At 34.8% G+C, this 27,019-nt stretch overlaps 2 protein-coding genes across 2 annotated transcripts in view; one reads left to right on the top strand and one right to left on the bottom strand.

Moving 5' to 3' along the window:
* Positions 1–27,019, bottom strand: part of LOC123709739 (BAI1-associated protein 3) — a 63,966-nt gene that overhangs the window by 13,416 nt on the left and 23,531 nt on the right. Inside the window, exons 10-19 of the mRNA XM_045661265.1 lie at positions 23,000–23,238; positions 21,033–21,245; positions 19,576–19,659; positions 13,553–13,717; positions 13,345–13,396; positions 9,773–9,860; positions 8,987–9,119; positions 4,485–4,567; positions 3,342–3,405; positions 1,374–1,534 (exon numbers count right to left, since the gene is read on the bottom strand). Of these exons, the coding sequence (XP_045517221.1) occupies positions 1,374–1,534; positions 3,342–3,405; positions 4,485–4,567; positions 8,987–9,119; positions 9,773–9,860; positions 13,345–13,396; positions 13,553–13,717; positions 19,576–19,659; positions 21,033–21,245; positions 23,000–23,238 (1,282 nt within the window). The remainder of the gene's footprint in view (positions 1–1,373; positions 1,535–3,341; positions 3,406–4,484; positions 4,568–8,986; positions 9,120–9,772; positions 9,861–13,344; positions 13,397–13,552; positions 13,718–19,575; positions 19,660–21,032; positions 21,246–22,999; positions 23,239–27,019) is intronic.
* Positions 7,473–8,253, top strand: LOC123709737 (cuticle protein 38-like). The gene has a single exon (XM_045661262.1). The coding sequence runs from the start codon at positions 7,515–7,517 to the stop codon at positions 8,106–8,108; it is 594 nt and encodes a 197-aa protein (XP_045517218.1). The 5' UTR covers positions 7,473–7,514; the 3' UTR covers positions 8,109–8,253.

Raw genomic sequence — 27,019 nt, forward strand, 5'->3', positions numbered from 1 at the left:
GGCAGGCAGGCTTCCGATTATCGTAAAGAATCCATTTTTCATCACAGGTCATAATGATTCGGTTTAAAATACCTTCATTATTGTGCCGGTTCAGTAATGTAACGCAGCAGTCGACGCGCGTTTGCCGGTTTGTTTCAGTCAATTCGTGAGGTACCCACCTTTCAAGCTTTTTAATCTTCCCAATTTGCTTCAAGTGAATTAAAACAGTTTTATCACTAACACCACAGCCTGCAGCTAACTCGGACGTGCTTTGCGATGGATCCGCTTCCACAATAGCCTTCAATACTTCATTATCAACTTGGGTCTCAGGCGATCCACGGGGCTTGTTCTGCAGGTCGAAATTTCCAGAACGAAAACGTTGGAACCAAAAACGAACTGTGTTTTCTTTTGCAACATGACCGCCATACACATCATTCACCCTTCGAGTCGTTTCCGCAGCACTAGTGCCACGGCGGAACTCGTACTCGTAAATAATGCGATACTTTAAGTTTTCCATTTTGTTAAATAAGTGATGCAAACAGAATAAAACAAATGAATGACGGTCATCGTAGCACAAATACATGAGTAAATAGCTGTACAAATTTGAATTTGGAATTCCTTACCAAAGAGGAGAACATCGTGATTAAAGTGGCCAGTACGAAATACGCTAATTTCATATGTAAGGACCTAATTTAATAGTAACGATAGTTGGCAACACAGAGTTTTTCATAGTTACGAAATAAAATTAATATAATAAAGAAACGTAGGTACGTTTCTTTTCGAACAGTATCGTAACTTGTTTAGATATTTTAGTTCACTACTTAAAAGCGCTTGTTCGTGAAATAAATATTTCTATTATATCACCGTAACAGTACAAATATTCAAGTCTGTGCATAGCATGCTGAAAACATCATGATGCTCTTTCCGATGGTTTCGTTTCGTTATCTTCAAATTTACACTAGGAAGCAAGGTAAGTGAGTGAAATAAACGTAAGTGACTACAACACTGTAGGGAACCTCCGCTTCATACGAGAACTCGTTAGTACGGGTAAAATAATTATAAAGAAAATCTCCCATCATGTTAAACGAAGTGATACAAACTTGATGAATATCATTGAAACGTATATAATTTGACTCCTGTTATTACGAAAGTTCGCTGATCAATATATTCCGCCCATTTACACAATACGCCCAGAGTTCTTAAAGTAAGAAATTAGTGCAAAGACGAAGAGAAATCGAAGTTCGTTTGCGACTTACCTGCAAGAAAATAATTTACCTGAATGGTTGAATATAATATTAATCAAAACTAAGTAAGCTTTGCATTTAATTTGAGACGTCAGAGCTATATTTTAAATTGTTTGTTTTTAGATGCTTCAATCTCTTATTAATAAATACCATGGTTTTCGTAATATCCCTGATCAGCTAATGCACCGTGTACTAAGTCGGCGTAGTGCAAAGCGGTTGCACAAGCCGCCTCAAGAAGCCTCACGCTTCCTCCTAGAGTACCTTCTTCAGCCCCACCGATGGAACGCCAGACAAGCCTCATGTGATATAAACTAAAACAACATAAAACGATTTAGATGATTCCTAGAGCTTCTGTAATTTAATGGGAATTTAAATCAGACATATAGACGTGACGGCAGAGAGCCTAGTGACTTTAGCATGCGACTCTCATCCCCGAGGTCGTAGGTTCAATCCTGGCTGTGCACCAATGGACTTTCTTTCTATGTGCGCATTTAACATTTACTCGAACTGTGAAGGAAAACATCGTGAGGAAACCGGCTTGCCTTAGACCCAAAAAGTCCTGCATCAGGCCCAGAAGGCTGATCACCTACTTGCATATTAGAATAAAAAATGATCATGAAACTGATACAAAAATCTGAGGCCCAGAACTAAAAAGGGTTATAACACTGATTTATTTATTTTTTAAGACTTGGCGGAGAACTCTCGTTTTTCTCCGACATACTTTGCAAATCCGATTACCACGAAAAAGCAACTTAATGTTGCAAAATGGGCTTCGGGAGACCCGAGAACTATACCCCTTTATTAATTATAATATCTAACTAACTACTATATTTGTATAGATACATACCTATAAATATAGTAACAACGACAAGGAAGTTCTTCAGTTGGGAAAGGTCGTCAATCGAAAAGAAACGGTTCGGTCCATAAAATACCAAAAAAGGCAATTGCGCTCAATATAATTCACCCTTGGGAGGCGTGGTAAAATAATTTTAGGTAATATATTTGTATTCGTACTACATGTACTCATTATTAAAGTAATATTCAAGCAAAATGGTTTTCAATACACGGCGACGATATAGACTTTAATTTAGAGTGATAAAATAAGAGCGGGCCACACAATGGGTTATTGTACTGGGGATATAAGTTATTACGGAGCGCACCTGAATCCTTCGCATAAATATAACGAGGATACACAGGAACAGAGAGTATCGGCAGTAATTTTCAATATTTAAAATTTCCTTGTCTTTAGTATGGTTACGTAATAATATGAATATTCATTTAGCAGATATTAAAAAATAAATGTACGATTTTAATGAATAGGTATGTCTTACTACTGTTATAACGTTTAAGAGAATTGATTCTTGAAGATAATATACTACGAGAACAACTAATCGCTTAAAAATGTATAAATAAAAATAGGACTATTTAGAAAAACGTTATATTCATGAGTATATTCCATTATTCGGATTGAATAATTATATAACTATTTGGATTTTTAAAATTTTAGTATAATACAATATAATTTGTAAACAACTGTGGTTTGTTGTAATGCAAAAATAGCATCTTGTCAGGAGTGCAACAAATGCATATTAAAATAATTTTTCAATAAATGTATTTTTTATTATTTACTGCAACAGTTTTCTTTCACGTTCTGTGTAGTGCACAGGAGATTATTCAAATTTTACTTCAAAGCTTACGTAAGGCTTAGGTGGGAAATGCATTATATTCATACAAACAGGAAACGATATATCTATAGCATAAAATCTGTAATTTATGTTTTAAAAAAATGTTCGTTGTTTAATAATTTGGTCTGGTTTATTAAGTGACCTCTCAACACTGAGGTCGTGCGTTCGTACCCCATCTATGCACCAATTAATACATCCCTATGGGTATGATTAATACGCGTAAATACGGTGAAAGGAATATCAAATATCTGAAACATCATGCTTTATAATTGACGGCCCTTTTCAGGCAAAGGCATCTGTCTTCAAAGTAAAAAAATAATCCCAATCTACTTGGCACAATCAAAAAACAATTGCGAACATGTCCTCCAAGGCTGATTGGAGGACGGAATTTAAACAATTATTCAGGTCTCCACGTCAATTATAAGTGGCTTACCATGCCGCTGTATCCACTGAGGATGTGCTATGTTTCACAATGTGTTCTCCGTCAACGGGTCGATCTAAAAAGTAAACAATACATCAGTAAAGAGGTATGAAGGAAGAAAGGAACAAAGAAGTGAGCTTTGAGGAATTAACTCTCAATATTTCAAAGAAATGTCTTTTGGAATCAAAGATATGATAAGAACATTTCGCGGCATCTTTTATTTGTTTCGGACCAATAAAGGCTTTCATGTTACGGCGCCGTTTAGAAGCCGATTGTTATCTAAATGGGTGCCCTAGCTTGGGGTGTGAACTTTCCCCTTTTGCCCCCACCACAATTAGGTATGCCTTTTATTTTCGAAAACAGATCTTTTGTTCGCTATATTTACGTACTTTGGTTCCATTATAACAGTTTTTAAGATATTTACCATTGTTTACCTTGTGGTAAGTCGATAAATTGTTTTTCGGAAGTCAAATTTAACGGGTTCTTTTAAAAAGCACTTTATATCGGTATACAGAGACTAACTTTTTTTAAATATAAGAACACATCTATATTTTATTATTTAATAATAAATAAAACTGTTCAGAGCAGTTAAAACTCGAATGTCCACAATCATACAATTTTAATACTATTTACTTTTTATTACTTAAAAAATATAAAAAAGACAGTATAAATAGAATTTTGAATGTTGTTTTTCTCGATATAAAATCTATGTTTTATTAAATAAATACAATTATCAAAAAAGGTTGTCGCGCGTTAAGTTTTCTTACTCAGAACTAGTTCAACCTTATAATTTGACAGTATCAATTAGCAGAAATGCGTAATGTGACACGCAAACTCAATTACAATTTCGGTAAAGTTGAATAATTCTCTTAATTCAATCACAGTCTGGACTGTTGTCTGGAAGTTGGGGAAGTAAAATGTTCTTATTTTTAATTAATTAGATTTTTAATACAAACAACAACAGAACCTACTGTCAAAATTGCTATACATACAATTTATCTACATAATAAATTTAGAAAACTCACTATACTAAAAATAAAAATACACACATTCTCGATGAAACTAGTTTTATTTTATTTCAGAGATTTTTAAAGAGACAAGTAAACATCTTGAAAAATCTCTAGTTCTCTATTAGACAAATAAATATAAACATACCAAGTTCTACAGCTGCTCGCACTCTTTGCAACGCCATAGTTTTGGTGACCGCCAACCAACGATCGATCAGGGGCTCGAACCATCTGACAGCATAATAACTTTGTCACATATAGAAGGTTTAATGGGCCTTGACTTTTAAAGAGGTGCATTAGTACGTCTGGAACCTATACAGTGTAGGTGACTCACGGTCATTGTTATTTATATAATAACGACATTACGACTTGTTTGTTTTTTCTTAGATATTCCAATTAAAGGCACAACCTTGATCCAAAAAATAGATATACGACTTACATATAGAACAATTGCAACTCAGTTAAGGCTTTTAACAAAAAGCCGAAGCGATAAGCGAGCATGGTCACATTTCTATGTCTGTTTAATTGATAATTTTTATGGCAAGTAATGATCAGCTTCCTGCTTCGAAACATGACTTCGATTGTCGATTTCCGGTGATAGTCTTGATAATTAGTCACAGAGGCGAACATATGACAAAAACATAACATATAATCAGTAATCAACGAGATATACCTACAAAAATATCAAAACTGTTCATTCATTTACAAAAAGCCTCTTTTAAAAATAGGATTTTTACATAATTAGAGTAGCTATGATAACATAAAATTGCAACTAAACAACAACCGAATATCTCAAAAAGAATTATAGGAAGCTAAATAGGTGATTTAAACATACATTTTGCCTTAAATTACTTTGTACTTACAGAGGCCTAAATAAGGGCCTATCAGATCACACGAGTTATGGAAACTTTATTAGTTATTTCCATAGAAATTTTCTTTAAAGTATAAGTCTTCATTTTACTCAGTTAAGGAAACATTAAAGAGTACTCAATCCAAAACGTATAAAAGACATTTTCTTCACTATATATTGTCTCATACTCCTGACAAATAACCCTAACTTAATGATTATTTTTACTAAATATTACTGAAATTTTTTTATTCTACATTTAGCCAAGCGTTTGCATTATACCAATGCGTCCTATTTCACAGAAGATATATCAGGCGTGGCAAATAAATGCACAATAGTTTTTTAGAATAAAGCCAAGTCCTCAAGCTACTTAAAATAATTGTTGACTAATGTGATGCTTCCAAATCAAAAAGTTTGCATAGTGGACATTGACGGACGAGGCTTGTGATAACTTGTGACGGATGATAAAAACAACAATGTCATTTTTTATATCTAAATTTCATTGAATAAAAAAGGTTTTTCAATTTCATCGAAAAAATCTGATAGGTAAAAATGTTGCCACCGTAAGAAATTTTACCATATATAGTTTTGAAGAACGTTTTAAACATACAAAACTAGATATTGTAACCAACCAAATTAAGTAAATTCAGCGCACTATCAGATTACTTATGAAGGCCGGCATAATAAATGCATTAAAAATCAAAATATACATGGATTATATAATAATTATACTCGTACATTTTATTAAATGGTCTTACGGAAGTACATTTTTGTGTAATTTTTATAATTTTTTACTTGTTTATGAATAAAATTACACTTTTTTTGACTGAGTAACTGGTATAGCTCCATAAAAATATGCTTGTATAATAATCCTCCTTATTGTTAGAAGCCTTGAACTTTTTTGTGTATACTTAACACCAGACAAAGGATATTTAAAATATAATTATAATGAATTCTATAGATCTGACTGCTAATCTATTGTAATGGATTCACCTGTCTTCTCTAACAAAAGTAAAAGAGAGAATCCTACTCAGTTATGAAAAAAACTTACGTACGCTTTTTATAAAGCTTAAGTGACCTTCAAAAGCTTACGAAAGTTTTAAATAAATAAATTTATTTATTTTAACTTTGTTAAATTAATAACACTTTTTTCGATATAATGGACTCATTTCCGTAAGCATTTATTCTAACAATTCCAACCTGCAACGCTTGGTACTTTGGAGAAAAAAAAAACTACGCGATGGAAGTCCTAAGACGCCTGAGAAAATATAACGTATAAACCACAAAACTTTTAAAACGTAAAAAACGTAACTCAATTTGAACCCAAATGTATGAATGATTATTATAAACTGCTAGGGAGCATACTTATAAAATAAATTATCTATAATATGAAGTGTATTTTGAATTACTATATTCAGGTCGAATTAATTTTACGTAATTAAATTACAGAATAATTCAACACAATTAGATTTAAAAATGTACAATGTGATTTAATGCAAAGTTAATTTGTACAACAATACTATTGTACTGTTAAAAAATTTAAAAACTTTGGATATAAGAGTTACTTTATGTTTGGTGTTATCAGTGCGAGCATGCATAGCTGTGTTTAACAGGGTACTTTTATTAATGTTTACAATGCAGTTATACAAAGACTTAATTAAAAAGTTAACAGCATTCGGAAGATGTAATACCTTTTTTATGAATAAAGAGTAAAACAAACTCAGAAATACTGAACAAACCACAGAAGAAATATCGAATAATTAACTTTGTTAAGAAGGTTGCAGGTGATTCATTATGAAGGTATATCTGTTCAATCTACTATATGTTGATTGAAAAATATTAGTATGTTTAAACTATGACCACTGAAAAACGTACAATGATTAATTTTACTCTTTGTCCACTACCTAAAACCAGTTTACACTGATCATCAGATAACTTCTAAAGGTCCTATAACGACAGCTAATAATATCGTTAGTACCCACCGACACCTACCTCGCGACACAAAGTTTGGAACAAAAAAATTAGCACAAGTTTAAAATGTCACTTGTCGTTAGCAACTACTCCTGCGTACTTGAAATATTATCGGTAACATTCACGGGCAATGCTCAGTTGATATTTAATTAGTCTTATTATTTACAGCGTGGATGATAAACTGTGCCGATTCAGCTTTGCTATGACCTTCATAAGCGTAAATATCAGCTTCCTGGACAGCCTTACGGCACCGGTTTATGAAGTAGTACGCCCTTAAAAAAACTAAGTGGGATATGTATAAATACGCAGCACAATTCTAGTCAGTTATCAGTCGATCCCAGTCGAAGGTATTATAACAAGATGTTCAAGTTTGTAGCAGTTGTCGCTTTCCTCGCCGTGGCCGCCGCGTCACCCGATCCAGCCCTCATCAGCGCCGCTCCATTGGCCTACTCTGCCGGATTCGGTCCCGCAGTCACTGCCTACAGTGCAGCTAGCCACATCTACAATCCATCTCCAGTTGTCTACTCATCCCCCGCTCTTGCCTACTCTGGTAACTACGGTTACGCACACTATATCAAGAAACGTTCTGCTCCTCTGATCAGCAGCTACTTCGCATCTGGCCCCTTGGCCACGACCTACGCCGCAGGACCTTTTGCCGCCACGTACGCCGGTGCTCCTCTGGCTACCACCTACGCCTCTGCTCCACTAGCCAGCACCTACACCACCTACGGCTCTTCCCTGTTGCACGCATCTCCAGTATACACTAGCCCTCACTACATCAAGAAGCGTTCTGCACCCTTGCTCTTACCTTCAGCATCCTACATAGCACCAGCAGCTTACTCGAGCTCTCCCCTCGTCTCTACCTACTCCGCATACTCTGCCGCTGCCCCTATCTACTCCTCCCCCTACTACTCAACTTCTCCCCTCGCCTACACTCAATTCATCAAGAAATGAAAAGTTCTAAGGACTTCTAACAATCTTCTAATTCTGGACAATAGCATTTTTAAACAAACGTGCCTAATGTAAATTTCAAATGATGTACATAAAACCTGTATAGAATGACTAACTACGTTTGTAAATAAAAGCCTTCAAATCTAAATATTTTCTTAAAATTTACCACTTCTCTAACTTCATTCAAATTGATTTGATCTGCCTTATTTATTTATTTACACTTCGTTACCTACACAAACACATACATATAAAGCAGGCTACGTAAGTTATCGCTAACAAGCTATTTCTTCCAGGCAACCCTATGGAACAATAAAAAAAGAAACACCTACAGAGGGTAAAGTACAAGAAGTGAATAAATAAATAACAAAAGACTCAAAATAACATATAACACTACCTATACCTAAAATAAAGTAAAAACAAATAATAAACAAATGAATATATATAGTATAAACAAAAATGTTAAAGCTAATCCAAGCGTTAATTGAGTCACAATTATAAGTAGTAGCTGTTTACGAGGCAGCAGAAAAATGATCCCGAAAGAAGATTTTTAAATAAATTTAAAGACTTAGCTTGTCTGATATCAGTAGGTAAGGAATGCCTTTTGTATTACAACGACGTAAGTGTGATAATCTTTGAAAACCCTTCACTAAATTCAATTCAAAATTTTACGAGAATAAAACAATTACTGTCTTTTATATTACAAATTTTGGAATAATATAAAAATACCAATCATATTTATAGTTTATTAATTTTAAATAAAATAAAAAGGTCTTGACACTACCGTTATATATACTTTTTATGATTTTTTTAAATAAAAGTAAAAACACAATAATGTTTTATTCAAACAAGTTATTCATATACTGCTTAAATCTTCAACTTACTGGTAGGCGTCGAGTAGTTGTGGTGGTGGGTCGTGCGGGTGAGGCAGCGGCGCAGGCGCAGCGGCTGCACTCAGCTCCCTCACTGCTGCTAGTACTTCGAATGGCAATGTCTTTGCTGCTACTATGTTGCATACTGTACAAGGATCTTAGTAAAGTCCAAGCTTAACAACGCTTGTAAAAAAGTACTTATAATTAAATAAGTTTTTTCGAACACTTTTACTCGAGAACGGCTGAACCAATTCCCATGTTTCGTTTTATTGTTTTTGTCTTCGTCCCGGAAAAAATAATTGAAAACTTTGGAAAATTAAAAATAATGTTCGTGGGTATCTATAACAGCCAAACAATTCATGTTCATTCCGTCGATACGGTAAAATCTCTCTCTTAATATAAAAATCGAAGCGACAATTTATATTCACAATATATGGATAACAGTTGTGAGATTTAAAAAACGTAGAATAATGACAATAATGTATTGACAAATATATTGGACAAATAAAAGAATTGACAAATATATTGGTTGTGAAATATTTATGCGTGCGTGAAGAAATTTATTTTGTGTACACTCAGGAAAATATACCAACGAACAGCTACTTAAACAAATGACATAATTAAAAAAACGTCAAACATTTACGTCGTTTTTTAAAATCATAAATTAAGGTGCTAATCGAGAGTGTTCGAGGGGTCAGCTAGTTAAATAAAAAATACACAGCAAATTGTCACAGATAACTTATGTATTATATTATATAAACATCTTTATTAAAATGGTTATGAATAATGTACTTGTACCGTGTTCGTCATAGCCTTCCTCTTCAGCAACGCCGCACCAGCCTTCAGAGATCCAGTGCTCGACACATTGCTTCACATCTTCGGATACCTTGAACAAATATGAAATATAAATGTAGCATTATCCTAATTTTTTAAACTTGTAATGTTGTTTTAACTTTTGGTCTCTACATGAAATAATGTGTAATTTAGTTTTTAGATCGTGCACTAATAAAAGACAATAAGCTTTATCTCATGCTAAGCCTTCCTGACGTTCCGCGGACTTTATTAAAACCATTCATTTTTTCTCTTGCTCATACGTAAAGCTCTGAATTTAAGCCGTGACGGCCTAAAAACTTTATATTTAATATTATAAATACAAACAATACAAAGGTAAAAGATAAAGTTATTATGTTAGCCTATTACTAAGTCACGATTCACAATCCTGATGTTGTATGTTTAAACCCCAATTGTAACCTAAACGATATTTTATTCTGTTCGGTGAAAAAAAATCATTGCGAGAAAAAAAATCTAAATTTCAGGGTAAAACTCTCGAGTCGAGATTTGGCGCTAAGTTTGATTCCTGTACTTTGAAAACCAATGCTAACGGGAGTTTCTTCACATCCACTTAGGAGCTCAAAAGCGAAAATCTATGCGTTTTTCATGAGACATTTTTCATTGAAGGTGATGACGACGAAAAACATAAAAATACTAATTTATATAATATAATAAAGAGCGCAAGATCAGTAAAAAAAAAGTACGTTTCTTTAATACTTATTTGAATTCACATTTGTAATTTAAATCAGCGCTTAAAGAAAGATACATATTTATGTACGGGAAATGGTTTGGAAGGACTACCGCTCACGTAGTCTCGTTGTTTTAACAGTATTTTGGTTTTATAGCATTCTTACAACGGTTTGCCTGTCGTAAAAGTGCCTTGGATAAAGAATCTATTGTAGTGAGATAAGTAAAAAGAATTTTCGCTTATGTTCCTTTGAATTTGGTTAGACTTGAAATATATTTGTCTATTCGCCTTTTAAACCAATATGTAAAATGAAAATGCATGAATGTTTAATGCGACGTAAGAAAAATACTTATGTAAGAACAGCTGTTTATTTTTTAACTAACAATCAAATATAGTTTGTTATTTAGGTAATAAATAATTGAACAATTCATATCAATAAGTAAAAATGGTAATTACAAAAAACATTAAAGCAATTACTGCATAAATTCATTTTACTTAGGAAAAGCAACAATAACAACGTGTTACAATATGAATCTTTACACTATAATTTCACTAATGTTCAGTTACGTTGTAATTTATTGGCTACTAATAGTTTTTGTAAGTAATGATAAGCACGCAAATGCTTACATTATGTAGGAACGCCGACCATTTAAGATTATATTTGTAGTTAAATAATAGTGTATAAGTCTGGGTGGCCCACGCAGGCTTTGCTTAGACTTGATCAGCTTAAAAACCCAAAGGAGCTCAGCGTACTTATTCTTAAAATAGTTTCTACTTCGATCTATCATTTAATATTGAGTTTTCGACCTTCGTAATTCCAAGTTTGCTACATTAGCGTTGCAGATATTGAAATATCCAAATTGAGTTTCGTCTTTAGATCACATCATTCGTTTTTTTAGTGCTATTGTTTACGAATTATTAAGTCAATAACTGAAAACTTCAAAACTTGTTGTACAGTAGTAATTTAACTTGGAACTTTTGACTTCCGCGGCTAGTCTTAAGAAATACTTGTCGCAGACAACCTCACACTTATTGAATTTTCTTTGTAAAATAATTATTGTACATAATTAATCGTTATAGTTGCTCTTGCCCCGTTACTAAAGCGATGGTAATATGAAAGGTTATATATAGGAAATATGGTCTAATTTAAACTCTAATGAATTAGGTTGATTCATAATCTGTGGAAATATATTATATAAATGATTCAATCATCACATAAGACCATTTAAGATTATTAAAAACGGAAAATTAATGAATGCGGCGCAGTTCTGCTATAACTATATAATAAATATATAAATCTCAATCGAAGTCTTCCATTAACCAGTAACTTTTAGTATTATCACTAATCTGGCCATAACTTCTGTTACAACTGAAAATGCATTTTCTTTTAACTTTTTAATTACATATTTTGAATTTGGAACACGTATACATATTACCTAAAGAGCTTCTCTCGATTTTGCGCCATTTTACTTTTTATTGTTTACTATCAAATTACAATATGGAATGGGATGTCTAAGAAAATAGGATTGCAGTGAACGCCTTGAACGAAAAGTTGGCATGGAGTCGTCGGTCATATTCCAGATACTTCAAAAGGTATCAGCCGTATGTTCGTATATCGTACTATCAACAACAACATTTCGTCTAACGAGGACCAGAAAAAATCGGGGCGACCGCGTGGTAACGCTAGAACTTCAAAGGCTATTATGCTGTTAAAGCCAGAATTTATCGAAATCCTCGTGCGTGTCTTATTGAGGAGTCACAAAACTACACGTGTTACATTACTTAATTGAAAAAAATTGAATTGTCATTTGTTAAAGAACTTATGGCTGGAATAGGTACATACGATATATTCCTAATAATCGTAGCAGGTTTAATAATAAATAGAACCAACTACAAATTACCAGTAATTTGAAGCGATCAGTCATCCGAATAACGAGCAGCCGAATGACGTACTCACTAACCGTTAATTGATCAATCGATGTTTGTTACCAGTTATATCCGGAATATAACTTCCAGTATTAAAATCTCACAGCCAGAAATATCAAGCGATAACTGATACTATTTAAAGGAAACTTTTAGGTATGTGCCTCAAATTTCCGTGTCTGTTTCATGATTATTTGTTATTTATAATACGCAAGTAAATCAGTCTTCTGTTGTGCCGGTCACACTTCGTCAACTTTTTGGGTCTAGGGCTCCTCACAATGTTATCCTTAACCAATAAGCGAGTGTTAAATGCGCAGACAGAAAACCCATCGGTCCATAGCCGGGGATCGAGACTACGACCTCAGGGAAGAAGAAGAGTTTAGTAGTTATCTACCTAATTATATTATAAATAATTTAAAAGTGGCCAACAGCATATGTTCTTTTGCAATAATGAAAATTACTTTATCTTCGATAAAATAAAACATCAGCAAATTTTCAGCAAACAATTCCAACTTCAGTACTATTAAACCTTTATTAATTCTTGTTTCATTAATCAGTGAATTAAACAAATATTGCGGTAATAATATTATATTGTTTTACCTATATCTTTAATTCTGAATACGAATGTTATAATATATATATGACTCGCTGAAGAGACATTTGTAATAATAATCATAATTCAAAAATAGAACTAAAATTATATTATGAATATTTGTATCGTTGTTCGCAATGGCGTAAAGTTAAAGCAAGCGAGGCATTGCAACGTGTATATTCTCACGCCCCGAGGCTTCAATGCCAGTTTGTAAATCCATATTTTGTTTTACATTATTGTATTTTGAATTTTCCATTTTGCATATTCAAAGCTTTGTTTAAAATTGGTTATTTTAGTGGAAATAGTTATTTTTATCAAACTGTGCTAAGGACTTACCATTTTATCGATTTGTGTGAACACCACGTTGAAGTAGGGTACGTTGTTTGTTCTATAAAAAAGACATGTTTTAGTTTCTAAACAATAATACATTTCAGACATGAAACAACCTCAATTCCCTATCCCAAAAACCACCACTGGCTTTAGATTTCTGAACCTGTTCTGTGAACATTTTCTTTGTCAAATAAATTATACATGATTTACTCACGTTTCAAATAACGGGTGATAGTATGTAAGCCCTTGTTGCAGGTCAATTTGAACTAGCGTGAGGAGGTTGACTAGGTCTTCACCGCGTTCTGACTCCGTATCTTGGGCACACAGCGCGTCGTACCACTCAGCTGTTCCCTTGCGAAGGGCTCCTACTATTTCACTTCTGTATACAAATTATTTAAGGTAACATAAAAATTTATTCTAAGTAATAATAGTGTTACGAGCTAGGGGATCGGATAGAAAATGCCGTAGATTTATTCAAGGGTTTATTTCTTGATAAATCAATGAGGAATTTATGGGCACTAATTAATTGCAGAGATGCACTAATTGCACGCAAAAACACAGTCACTAATTTCTTCACTTATGCACACTTCACACAGTACTTTATCACTTATATTCACTTATATTCACTTTTATCGCTTCGGTGTTTCGCTCTTGTAATCGCATTCAAAACTAAGTGACTAGTCGCGTTTCGGCTCGCTTATATATCCCTGGGAATAATTCTAAACAATATTCGAGAACTTTCTAGGCGGGCTTGCTACTGAGTAGCGATTGCACAATTCTAGAACGTTCGCACTCTTTGTCTCTTTCGCACGTTGCTCCGTCCTTGTCGTACGGCGTTCTAGAGTGCTCGTCTAGTTTCGAGAAAGTTCTGATCTTCTCTCTCTCTCTCTCTCGTATCATTTCGTCCTTGTCTCACACCTAGAATATTCCTTCATCAAAGGGGTATAACTAGGCCTGAAAACGCCTGAAAACGGGTCTCCTGAAAACTGCACCACTCGACTACACATGTTCTGAAACAGACTGAAAAAAGGTTTCAGCTTCCTGAAAACTAGGGTAACATTATGAAAATTACAATTTTCTAATATGTGATTGACCCTCTCCTGAAACGGTCAGAAATCATATTACAGCCTGCTGAAAAGTTCTCTAACTAGTGGAAAAATCTAGAAACATGCAGTCGACCCGTCTTCGTAACACTACCCCCTCCTTAGACATGCTCGTCCCGAGCATCATTACATCCTTTATAGGGGGCCAATCGATTTATGTGAACGACTTTCGGTTTGCTCCTTAAACCACCCATTTTCTTTATGCGATAGGTAACGTCATTTATCTTCGTGACTATCGTGTATGGACCGTCCCAGTCAGCTTGAAGCTTTGGTGATTTGCCTTTTCGTTTTGTTGGGTTATGGAGCCATACTTGCGAGCCTTCTTTAAATTCTATGTGATTCGTCTTTCTGTCATACCTAATCTTCGTAGTCTCACTTATTTTACTTTGTGATGCACGTACGTGTTCATGGATTTCGTCCAGTTTATTACGCAGATCCGCAGCATATTCTGTAACACTCTCCGGTGTGTCAGGTGGTCGCCCAGTTACAATATCCGCTGGTAATCTAAGTTGTCTCCCAAACATGGCTAAAGCAGGAGTAACATTTGTGGTTTCATGAACCGCAGACCGGTATGACATTAGAAATAATGGAATATACTTGTCCCAGTCTTTTTGATGGTTGTCCACCAGTTTTGCCAAGTGCCTTTCCAAGGTTTGATTGAAGCGTTCCACCATTCCATCTGACTGTGGGTGATATGGAGTAGTCCGCGTCTTATGAATTCCCATTAATCGGCATAATTCTTGAAATAGTAGAGACTCAAAATTTCTTCCCTGATCACTGTGCATTTCCAAGGGTACTCCAAATCTAGAGAATACGTCATTTACAAGTATCTCAGCTACTGTAACTGCCTCTTGATTGGGAATAGGGAATACTTCGGGCCACTTCGTAAAATAATCCATAACAACCATGATGTACTTATTTCCTTTTTCTGTTAACGGAAATGGTCCAGCTATGTCAACTGCTATCCTCTCCCATGGGGCTCCGACATTGTATTTCTTCATACTCGCTCTAGTTCTCGTCTGTGGGCCTTTAACAGCTGCACAAGCTTTACATTTTCGAATCCAGTCTTCTACATCTTCGCGGCAATGTATCCAATAAAATCTCTCTTTAATTTTCAAAAGAGTCCTTTTTACACCTAAGTGTCCGCCTGATGAGCCGTCATGAAACATTTCCAATATGTTGCGAATCTTGGATCTTGGCACAACTAACTGTAGATGAGATGCATCCCCACGAGCGTTTTCCCATTTGCGACATAACACCCCATTATGGAGAACTAAACTATCCCATTGAGCCCAGTAACTATTAGTAGTGTTACTTGTAGATGTAACTTTACTCCATTGCGGCTTGACAGCTGAAGATTTCATCCAGTCCAGAATTGGTTTAATGTCAGGATCTTGTTGTTGCTGTTCCCGAATTAATTTCCCACACCAATCTGGACTTATGGTATCTGTTCTTAGTATCCTCACGTGGTCATTATCCCTTCCATCCTGTTCGTTAACTTTATCGCACGGTCTTTGAGACACATCATCTGAACTCCTTCTTAGCTCTCTTTCATGGGTTGATAACATGTCAGAAAATTTCTTCAACTGTCCGTCTGCCTTTGATAGAAGTATTGACAGGGCTTCCGTATAGTTATCCGGAACTGTTTGAACTGTGTTCCAATCTTTTTGATTACTGACTTGGCCGTCCACATTGATTACTCTGCAGGCATCATAACCACTTTTTGAACGGTTACCTTTAAAGCAAACTTCCTGTTTTCCACACTTGAACATTCCTTTTTCTAGATCTATCTTACACTTATAGAACTTCATAAAGTCCAAACCGATTATACAGTCATCTACTATGTCAGCAAGAACAACTTTATGTCTGTAAAAACTTCCACCAATCTTGAAGGTTGCGATACCTTCTCCCCGATCGGTTATGCGCTGACCTGTTGCCGTCACAAGCTGTACAATCCCTTTAGAAGGGCTTTTATAAAATGTCTTCAAAAGCTGATATCTGATCACTGTTCGTGAAGCTCCAGTATCGAGTGTTAGGTTACACTTAGTTCCATTGACTTCTCCGTCGATGACTAAGGTATTCCCACGTCTAACCTTCACATCACCTCGGAAGTCTTTCTTAGGGCACGAAAACCTCATATGCCCTACTTCCCCACAGGTGTAACAGGTTGACCCACGTTGACCATTAGCTTTTTCCGTGATAGCCCTAATGCGGTAAGGTCGATGATCCTTGCAAAATGCTTCCACCTCCAACGCATGGGCAAGAGCATCCTTAAGGTCCTTATGGTGACCAAGGTTCACAGCCATTCGAATTTCACGGTCTCGAATACCGTCGACAAAAGCTTGAACCAACATCTTGTCTGCAACATCTGGTGAGGATGCGTAGGCCTTCCTTACCAGCTTCTCTATTTCAAGTCCCCATTTTTGCAAACTTTCATTTGTCTGCTGTATTCTATCCATCAATTGAGCCCTGTAAACGTGCTCTAAATGTGCGTCTCCATACCGTGATTCCAGGGCATCTAGCAGTTGCTTCAACGTCGCCTTACCTTTCTTGGTATCTAATATAGAGAGGGCTTCGTCTCGCAGTCCCAGAATAAGGGCGGTAACAGCTTGATCGTCAGTCCACCCGTTTGACTCTGCTACAGTCTCAAACTGCAGCTTGTACGCGCCCCATGAAGATGTACCATCAAAGGGAGGCACTTTCAGATTTCCAGGTGGTGCTACAGTCGTGACAACACCAGTGGTCTTCAGGCATTGGATTTCATTTTCTATTCCAAGGATACGTTTATCCTGCTTGGATAGCTTACAATCCATATCAGATTCCAAATTCTCGATCTTTTTATCTACCTGTATTTTCAGGTCACAAAGTTTTTCTCCGATACGGCGAGCCTGTTCCTCCATCATCTGATGAGCCTGCTCCTCTTGACGTCGTGCCTGCTCCTCTATCATGCGACGTGTCTGAGCCTGTTCTTCCATCACTTGGCGTGTATGTTCTTCTTGACGGCGTGCCTGGTCTTCCATTATTTGTCGTGCCTGTTCTTCTTGACGGCGTGTCTGTTCTTCTTGACGGCGTGTCTGTTCTTCTTGACGGCGTGCCTGTTCTTCCATCATTTGTCTTGTCTGTTCTTCCTGACGGCGTGCCTGTTCTTCCTGACGGCGTGCCTGGTCTTCCATCATTTGCTGCAGAGCAAGGAGGATGTTGCCATCGTTACTTTCACCCATCCCGCGGTTTGCATCGAAACTTTATCGCCGGGCGGCGTCGCGTGCTGATTGCGCCCTTGTCTGCACTCCCTCCGCAGCTGGAGACTCTGCCACAGACTCCTCTTGATTCTCCCTTGGAGTAATTGGCATGTTTCTATCCCACTTCTGACACCAAAATGTTACGAGCTAGGGGATCGGATAGAAAATGCCGTAGATTTATTCAAGGGTTTATTTCTTGATAAATCAATGAGGAATTTATGGGCACTAATTAATTGCAGAGATGCACTAATTGCACGCAAAAACACAGTCACTAATTTCTTCACTTATGCACACTTCACACAGTACTTTATCACTTATATTCACTTATATTCACTTTTATCGCTTCGGTGTTTCGCTCTTGTAATCGCATTCAAAACTAAGTGACTAGTCGCGTTTCGGCTCGCTTATATATCCCTGGGAATAATTCTAAACAATATTCGAGAACTTTCTAGGCGGGCTTGCTACTGAGTAGCGATTGCACAATTCTAGAACGTTCGCACTCTTTGTCTCTTTCGCACGTTGCTCCGTCCTTGTCGTACGGCGTTCTAGAGTGCTCGTCTAGTTTCGAGAAAGTTCTGATCTTCTCTCTCTCTCTCTCTCGTATCATTTCGTCCTTGTCTCACACCTAGAATATTCCTTCATCAAAGGGGTATAACTAGGCCTGAAAACGCCTGAAAACGGGTCTCCTGAAAACTGCACCACTCGACTACACATGTTCTGAAACAGACTGAAAAAAGGTTTCAGCTTCCTGAAAACTAGGGTAACATTATGAAAATTACAATTTTCTAATATGTGATTGACCCTCTCCTGAAACGGTCAGAAATCATATTACAGCCTGCTGAAAAGTTCTCTAACTAGTGGAAAAATCTAGAAACATGCAGTCGACCCGTCTTCGTAACAATAGTATAAACTGTAAGACTTGCGTTTTACCAATATCAATGCACAAATTAATTAAATTCTAATTATTTATCAATGTTACGAATGTTTATTTAATATTTTTAGTTAGCGTTAAGTGTAGGAAGGTATGATTTAAGTGTAGGTATAAATAACTAAGTCATCAATGACAAGGCACCAAAAAAAGATAAGTAAAATTGCAGTCTTACGCCAACTACAACTGCTGTAAAGCACTTAGAACGAAGAAGCAAATTATTTTCTAAGATTTTTTTAAATTTGCTTTCAAGGTGACTACACTAAGTTAAACTTCAATCAGAACGGGTAAATAATGATAGCAAAATCATTACAGAATTTAACTTGAATGAAAATAAAGGGACAATGAAGATAAATAACAGGTTTCTAAGAAACCGTTCAGTCGCAATCTCTGCCGAAATAAAGATTAATTTAGATAAACTCGTACCTTTGAATCCGATTTATTTGTGGTGGCAAGGTTTCGTCTATCTTTAATTAAAATAGTTATAAGATCCTCGCTAATATGGTTGCTTATTAACTTTATCCCAAAGGAGAACACGATATCATTAAATTCGATATTCATTATCTAATTGACTAGTAGGGGGCTTAAGCTGAATAAGTAGAGTTTCAAATTTCATTATAATTGTGCAGTCAGGCTGATGTGCTATATACGTAATTAATATCAAATTATAAATACATTTGTAAGTTTATAATACAATTTTCTTGATTAACTACTAAATATAAGTACGTAGAAAGAAAGAAAACATTCCATTTTAGATTTATAGCTCTAAATTTAATTATGTATTAATTTTCGAAGAGATAATATAAAAATAGTATTCAAAGAAATAAAACTTCGGTAATCAGTAAGATTGTCCGATTTTCAGTGATCCTCAAAACAGGTTGTGTTTTTGCATTTTAAATTAAAATAAAAAGATTGTCAAATTATAATGCGACCATTTTTGTTGCGCCTCACGTTTCAATTCACTTACCTCATTTCCTTGCTGAATGGACAGCAACGCCAAAAAGCTTTCATTTGCGACAGCTGGTTCAAACACCTCAGGAGATATTCCAATCTGTTAACGTTACATTTTGTTTTAGGTTTTAATAATAAAATAATGTTCAAACTGATTGTGAAACGGATGTAAGGGGCACGAAATCACTACATTTATTCAAACCAGTATAAGCTTCATATAGCTTTGTTCTACTCCTATCACTCATTTTATTTCGAAATTAAATTATACCAAAATTTTTTCGTATATGCATAACGAAAGATATAAAAAAACATTAAAATTTAGTATAGATAACGTAAAAATCTTTGCTACACAATACGTAATGTATGTAGCCTGAAAGACATGTTGTAGAGCTAACTGCGACCTACGTCTATGAATAGACAAATTTCAATATGCTTCTTATATGTCTAATAATTATTAGAGCATTGACTTTGTATAATTAAGACAAAATTACATTGTCACACATATCTAACGCAAAACTTAATGACTTCTTTAAAATGTGCTTTTTTGTATATTTAGAATAATTTAGACTCAGTCGAATTTAGGTCCAATTGAACAATGTTTATTTATTATTTTATTTTCCTTTACAAAGATGCTTTTCTCTTTCCAATTCAGCTTAGCATATTTGCGTAGGATGTTGTTCAGCGAACTTCATTAATATAGTACCATTTGGAATATTCTGAAATATAAATTAGAACAAGCCGTTGCAACTCTAATTGGCGTTGCTTCAACAGTTTCTTACGATGGATTTAATCATCATTAATAAGCTGACTTATGCAAGCAGTTCATTTATAAATTTGGCGCGTGAATTTCGTGTTTTGGCAAGATTTTTTCAATAACAATTGATTTCAGTAAATTTACATGAATACACATAATCATCAATTTTAGAGAAAATCATATAAAAATCGTAGTTTTGAGTAATAAAGGAGTCTAAGAGTCTTCGTTTTATAAATAAGGATAACATTTAAAACATTGTAATAACGACACTATTATTCAAATTGTAACAGTTGTATGCATTTTTTACAGATTATAAAATACTTCGTAGTAATATAATCGTGTAAATTATGTTATTGTAAAGACAAACATCTACCATTAGCTAAATACCAATCACTGAGCTATATGAATAGTGAAATTTACAGAATATGAGTGCTGATCATTTATTTATATTAAATACTTTACTAGATTGACTCGTTCGTCTGTCACAATTTCATAATTATTATTATTGGTTAAAATTTAAATTATAAAGAGCAGTCACGTTCGTTGTCACGGGACAATCATACGCGAAACTTCGGTATAATCTCTTAATTTTAATGATGCAATAAATAGTTACAATTGTGGTATTCAGTCACGTTTGATCCTCTAAACGTCTATTTAAAAATGTGATATAAACACACAGAAAATTATAATTAAAATCAAAACGCTTGCGAATAACTTACTTGTTCAAACTTAGGTGATGAAGCACCGGGTATAGATCCCGGTGAAGCCTTAGCTGGTGTAAGGCCCGTTCAACTAACTCGCCAAAGCAATCGGCTAACCAACGCTCTTCATCTCTAGATGCGCACGCGCCGGCATCACCACTACCACTTCCGACTAAAGCCTCGCTGGCGCACCATGCTCTTTCCAGTTCGTTGAGCAGTTTGAACATATACCTATAGATTTTTATTAATATAATTTAAAAAAAGGACACAAGGTTTTGCATGTATTCAGTAATTATGATGAAAGAAAGTTTATGTATAAAAACAAATATAATAAAAAAGATAAAAGTCAAAGTTCTATATCATGTATTTCTTAGATAATATAATTTATTTAAAACCAGTGGCGCTACAACCTTTTAGGTCTGGACCTCAGACTACTGTATCTATTTCGTGATCAGGTGTTTTTCTAACAAGTAGGTCACCCGTTTGTGCCCGACATAAGCCGTCGACTTTTTGGTTCACAATGCCGGTTCCTCACGTGTCAAATGCGCACATAGTCAGAAAGTCTTTTGGTGCACAGCCGGGTTCGAACCTATGACATCAGGAATAGATGTCGCACGATATACTTTAAGGCCGAGCAGTGTTTGATCATTAAACTTTAGAAAGATAAAACTCTGTTTATAAGTATAAGATGGTGTACATAATCATAATGTTCAGTAGAGAACACATTGGACACATTGGATAGTAATAAACAGTGATAATGTTAGCGGAATGCGTGATTCCAAGTTTCACCAAGTTTCAGTCCCTTAATAGCTAACACCTGGAGACAAACTTCAAAACTTTGAGTCCATATCACTCTACGTAGTTGATTTCATACGCTGCAAACTTCTGAGTGATATCACGATTATTTAAAGCTTTTATCCATTTAAAATTCGATTTCTTTATGAAAAAATAAGAAAACTAGTAGAATTATATGTGTCCAGTCTCGTAAAACTGCGGACGTGTTGGACATCCGCCCCATCGGGATATGACAGTTATAGAACGAGTTTCAGTTTTGTCTATGTTCACAATAGTGTCTTCTTGTAACAATAGGCCTTAGCTATTTAGGTCAAAACTGCGATAACTTTATTTAATTGTATATATAAATTTTATTAAGAGTCACGTAAAATAACTTGTTTGTTATTTTACGTGATTGTGTTAAATACAATCTCAGTGGCACTACAACCTTTTTAGGTCTGGGCCTCAGATTCCTGTATATGTTTTATAATCATTTCTCAATCTAATAGGCAAGTAGGTGCTTGACAAACCTCAGGAATGAGAGTCGTACACTGAAGCTACAAGGCCAACAACGCTTTTGTTCATATAGTCAAAATTAAACCTTTAAAAAATGATGAATATGGACTAGTTTGTTTAGCCAATTTGTGTGACTTTAATAACGTCAAAAACAGATGCAACGTGCCTTTATAAACTCTGTTCGATTAATTATACTGAGGGAATTGTATTGTAGATGCATTTACGTCACCAGTAATGCAATATACGAGAACAAAGTCCCTCCAGCGGGCATGCATTCACGTGATCCAATTTCTGGATCACATCGATTCGTGATTAAATTAATTCATGGCAGGAAGCTGTTGAAAACAGCTCATTTATGGAAGTTACTGATAAACACGAACAACATTTATTTCAGTATCCATAATTCTATTTACATACAAAGCGTATGTTTGGGACATACGTGTTTTGAATTAAATTGGTAATTATTAACTATTTTGAAGTCAGTGTTACAACATGCTTATGGAATGTTTTTACTATTTAGTAGGTCTTCATTTTCAATAAGGAATATTTTTCAATTGCACGTCTAAGTTTGACGTTAAAGTTCCTTAAAGTGAATTCACAGAGTCAGGGGCTGCAATCTTTGTTTTACGTTTGTCTATCAAATAAATCGGATAACGACGTCTTCTATAAAATGTTAAAACAATTGAAAAACTTACTTGGGATCAAGAGGAGCCTCGCTGTTAAGTCTGCAAGCTGCTGCAAAGCGAGCAATCGCTGCCTGGAGAGAACTCAAATCCCCCTGCACGGCGTGCTGATGCAACAACGTTTGAGCTGCCCCACAAAGATCACCTTCCCACACGTGGCTGTCACTTTCAGCACCCTCACATGCAATGTTAGCCGCTGTTTCAACTTCGTGGGCAAGTAGAACTCCAAAAAGGCGCTCATGTTGACGGACCTTTAGAGGATGATAATTTTGAGTTCCAAATTTAAAAGAAAAAATTAGATATTTTAAAAGTAGATTGAATAATAGCTATAAATAGCTAGAAATCTGAAAACTAAACGATTATATTAAACGCATGTGCAATTATTGACTGTGAATCATTGCACCTGTATCTAGACTTCATTAAATTTTAAATTACACCCGCACGCTACGTTACTTTGATCATTGACGTTTCGTTTAGTTCCTTTTTTAAACGCTTGATTCACCGGAAGCACCAGAAAGTCTCGGAAATAGCTGCTACTGTGTGGATTTGTTAATTAGGATTTACTCAATATTGGTAGTACATTGAAGCATTAATATTAGATACACTCATTATGATTAAATGGATATTTATTCATCTCCTAACAGATTGGGAATGGGATAAACATTTCGGCAGCTTCATATTTAACGATTATATGATAATGAGTGGGTAATTAATTCCTGCGAGTCAATCTTAAACAATTTATGTTTCACCGAAGATCAAAAACAACTCTTCTGTTGTTCGACGACGAATTAAATCAACCAAACAGTTAAATTATGTTTAATAACAAGACTTCAACTCAAATTTCCTTGTTAATATTTAATGTATATTTTTTTTAACTTTTTTTTATAGAGCAGGAGGCAAACTCGCAGGAGACTCAACTAACGTTAAGTGACACCACCGCCCATGGCACACGCTCAATGCCAGAGGACTCGCCAGTGCATTGCCGGCCTTTTAAGTGAAATAAAACGCTCTTTTCTTGAAGGACCCTGAGTCGATTTGTTCCGAAAATACTTCAGAGAGTCTTGCGTAAGCAATGCTTTTAGTAACACATTTTCTCTAGTTCCTATCTATAAATACTACTATTCGATAAAAGTACTATAAATATAATTTTCGGCCAAGAAAAGCTCTACAGATAATCTATCCAAAATTTGAAGATCTACATAAAAACGCCGGTCCCATTGAATGTAAAGTGAATAAAGTACGCCAGGGGAATGAATTGGATTTATCGTGTAATCGCAATTTCGCTTCACTCGCTGACTCACTTATTACGGGAGGGCAACGATGTTCACTCAGCGGATATGTTAGGGCGGTCTGGGAATGACATTCAAGATGCCATCTGTTATCATTTTGCAGAGGAAACTCTTCATTTGTTTAACTTATATATAATGTATACTATTTACTTGCAAATTCTGATTATCTGTACTTTTTCGATGTGTGTGTATTAATAAACTCAACTTTATCGATTCAAAAAATTCTTATACTATTAAAATGCTATATAATAGTTTTATTTTAAAAACTAATAAAAAGCCATCAGAGAGATTTATAGATGTAATTTCTAAATAAAAGATCTCAATACCTGGTTGCCTAAAGGAGTTCATGGAGAGAATATTTTTTATTTATTTCGTCATTTACACATTTATAGATAACATAAAACATAAAATTATAAGGTATGCAAAAGGCAGTCTTTTCGCTAACAAGCTATATGTTCCAGGCAACCCCCTAAGGAAAAAGACTAAAAAAAAAGAAAATTTGATGGTTAAAGTTCAAGAAGCGCGTAACCTTATATAAACCAATCTTAATCTAAAATAATACAAACAAATAATAATAAAATGAACTAAAAACGAAAAGGCTAATCTCACTTATTTAATACAAAAAGATAAAAAATACAAATTCACGATTGCGGAGGATAGGACACGGTTAAGAAGTGTTTATGTAGAAGTGTTTTAAAGTATGCTTAAGTGCTATCACTTAAGCATACTTTAAGACTCATAATACACGAATATGTTTTGTGTATTCTATAACTTAAACAAAATTAATGAATTATGCTGCAAAGCTTAGATAATTGCGAGACCTTTCGTTTGAATTTTAATATATACGATAATATCAAAATCACGAATGTGCGCCAATGAAGTATCGATCGCTTACGTTACATTTATCACGAAAATGACGAGAATGTGAAGCGTCGCAGTCTTTGCAATAAGCCAGACATAACAACGCAATTAAACTAGGTATGTGTTTAATAACATAATGGTACTTCAAGGCATATTGCCAATCTGCTAAACTACTGCGTAAAACATAAAACTTTTACGGGCCTCACGCTGAAAGCTATTAAACCGTATGGCCCTAGGTTATGTGCGGTCAACAGCTTTTTATGTCTAACAATCAATCCTTATATTATTCTTCGATAACGTCGAAGTATATCGACTACTTGTTGAATAGTATAAAATAACTGGTGGTTTATTTTCATTTCGTATAGGATTCGTGAGAGCGGCCTAATCACGATTCTTTATCTCGTTTAATAAAGAAATTTTGTACAATTGTAAAGAAGTCCTAGTAGAAATCTTGTAGATAATATTTAGTTATTAAATACGAATGCTATTGTCAGTACATAATTAAAAGTCTGCAATACTATACACAGTATGTAATTATTGTTTTCTTCTTCGGCACATAGATGTGTTAGTAGATTATTAAGTTAGCGTCTCTGTGGTTCACGGTGTGTCTCGAAAGTTCTAGGTGCGATATTCCAGGGAAAACAAGAGATAATTATGTAGGTTAGTAAGTATCGTCGTAATAGTTCGTCTCTTAGAAATATTAATTTGATACATAACACATAATAATCACAGATTCATCGAATAAACGATGACGTTCCATTATTATGAATGATATATTCGCCTATCTAATACTAATACCGTCTTGGAGCTTAATGTTTTTAAAAATCTTGTCAAATAGTTTATGTTTTTTTTTGTCCGGTAAGGTGAAGTACGAAACAATAATTTAATGGAAATAATTTTTTAATACTGCGATACTGGACTTCAAATATCTAACATATACCATTGTAATTTAAACAAAATATCTGCGAGACACAATTTTTATGGAAATATATGTGTTATTATGCACAGACGCTTCATACGTCGAAAATCTGGTTTAAACCGCAATGATAAATTTACCTTGCATATGCATTGACGTTTACCGCTTTTGTGTATTTTTCATTTTCCCTATGAAATCCGCGAATTGTTTTTCATTTCACTATAACACTGACACCGCAACATAGCTACGCGGTTTTAGATATAAATTTAAAGCTCGCTGACAATTTTCAATTCTAACATATTTGAAGTTAACAGAACAAAATGTGTTTTTGTTGCTTTTGTTATCGAATAAAGTTTTTTTTTTAGAAAATATACCTTTTTCCCATTTTTTATTATTTTTTCTAATTTAATAAAACTCTACTGTGCTGTTGTGTCCAGGGATTCTATTTCTCATATTTTTACTCTCTCTAAATTTTACTTTTAGAAGATACAATATATTATTACAATAAAGTAGTTCCCGAATGCTGTGTTACGCGTCTCGCGAGATACGCCCCGGCTACAGCGGTCATATTTTTTTGTTTACAATATTCATGGTCGAGCCGGGACGTAATTCACCTTTTTACCATTGAAGATTGATTACTTTATACTAAAAGCTTTATTTTCATCATCGTCGTGCCAAAACTGGGCCATTTCTAAGGCACTTTTTATCGCGCGCCACCCACTGAGGTATTTCTGAAGCAATACGACTTAGAGTCCTTCAAGAACAGGTGTACCAATTGTTAAAAGGCTTTTTGGTAATGTGCGTGTCCACGAGCGGTGGTATCACTAAACATCTACATTAATGTATAAAAATCAAAATATGAATCACAATTTCTGTATATAATTTTAATCTAGACAATAAAAGATATTAAATGAAATATCTAAACTAATAAAAATAAACACTTGCTAGATAAATGGAGATTTAATA

Source organism: Pieris brassicae, chromosome 5 (assembly GCF_905147105.1).
Source record: "Pieris brassicae chromosome 5, ilPieBrab1.1, whole genome shotgun sequence".
Classification (NCBI taxonomy): Eukaryota; Metazoa; Arthropoda; class Insecta; order Lepidoptera; family Pieridae; genus Pieris; species Pieris brassicae.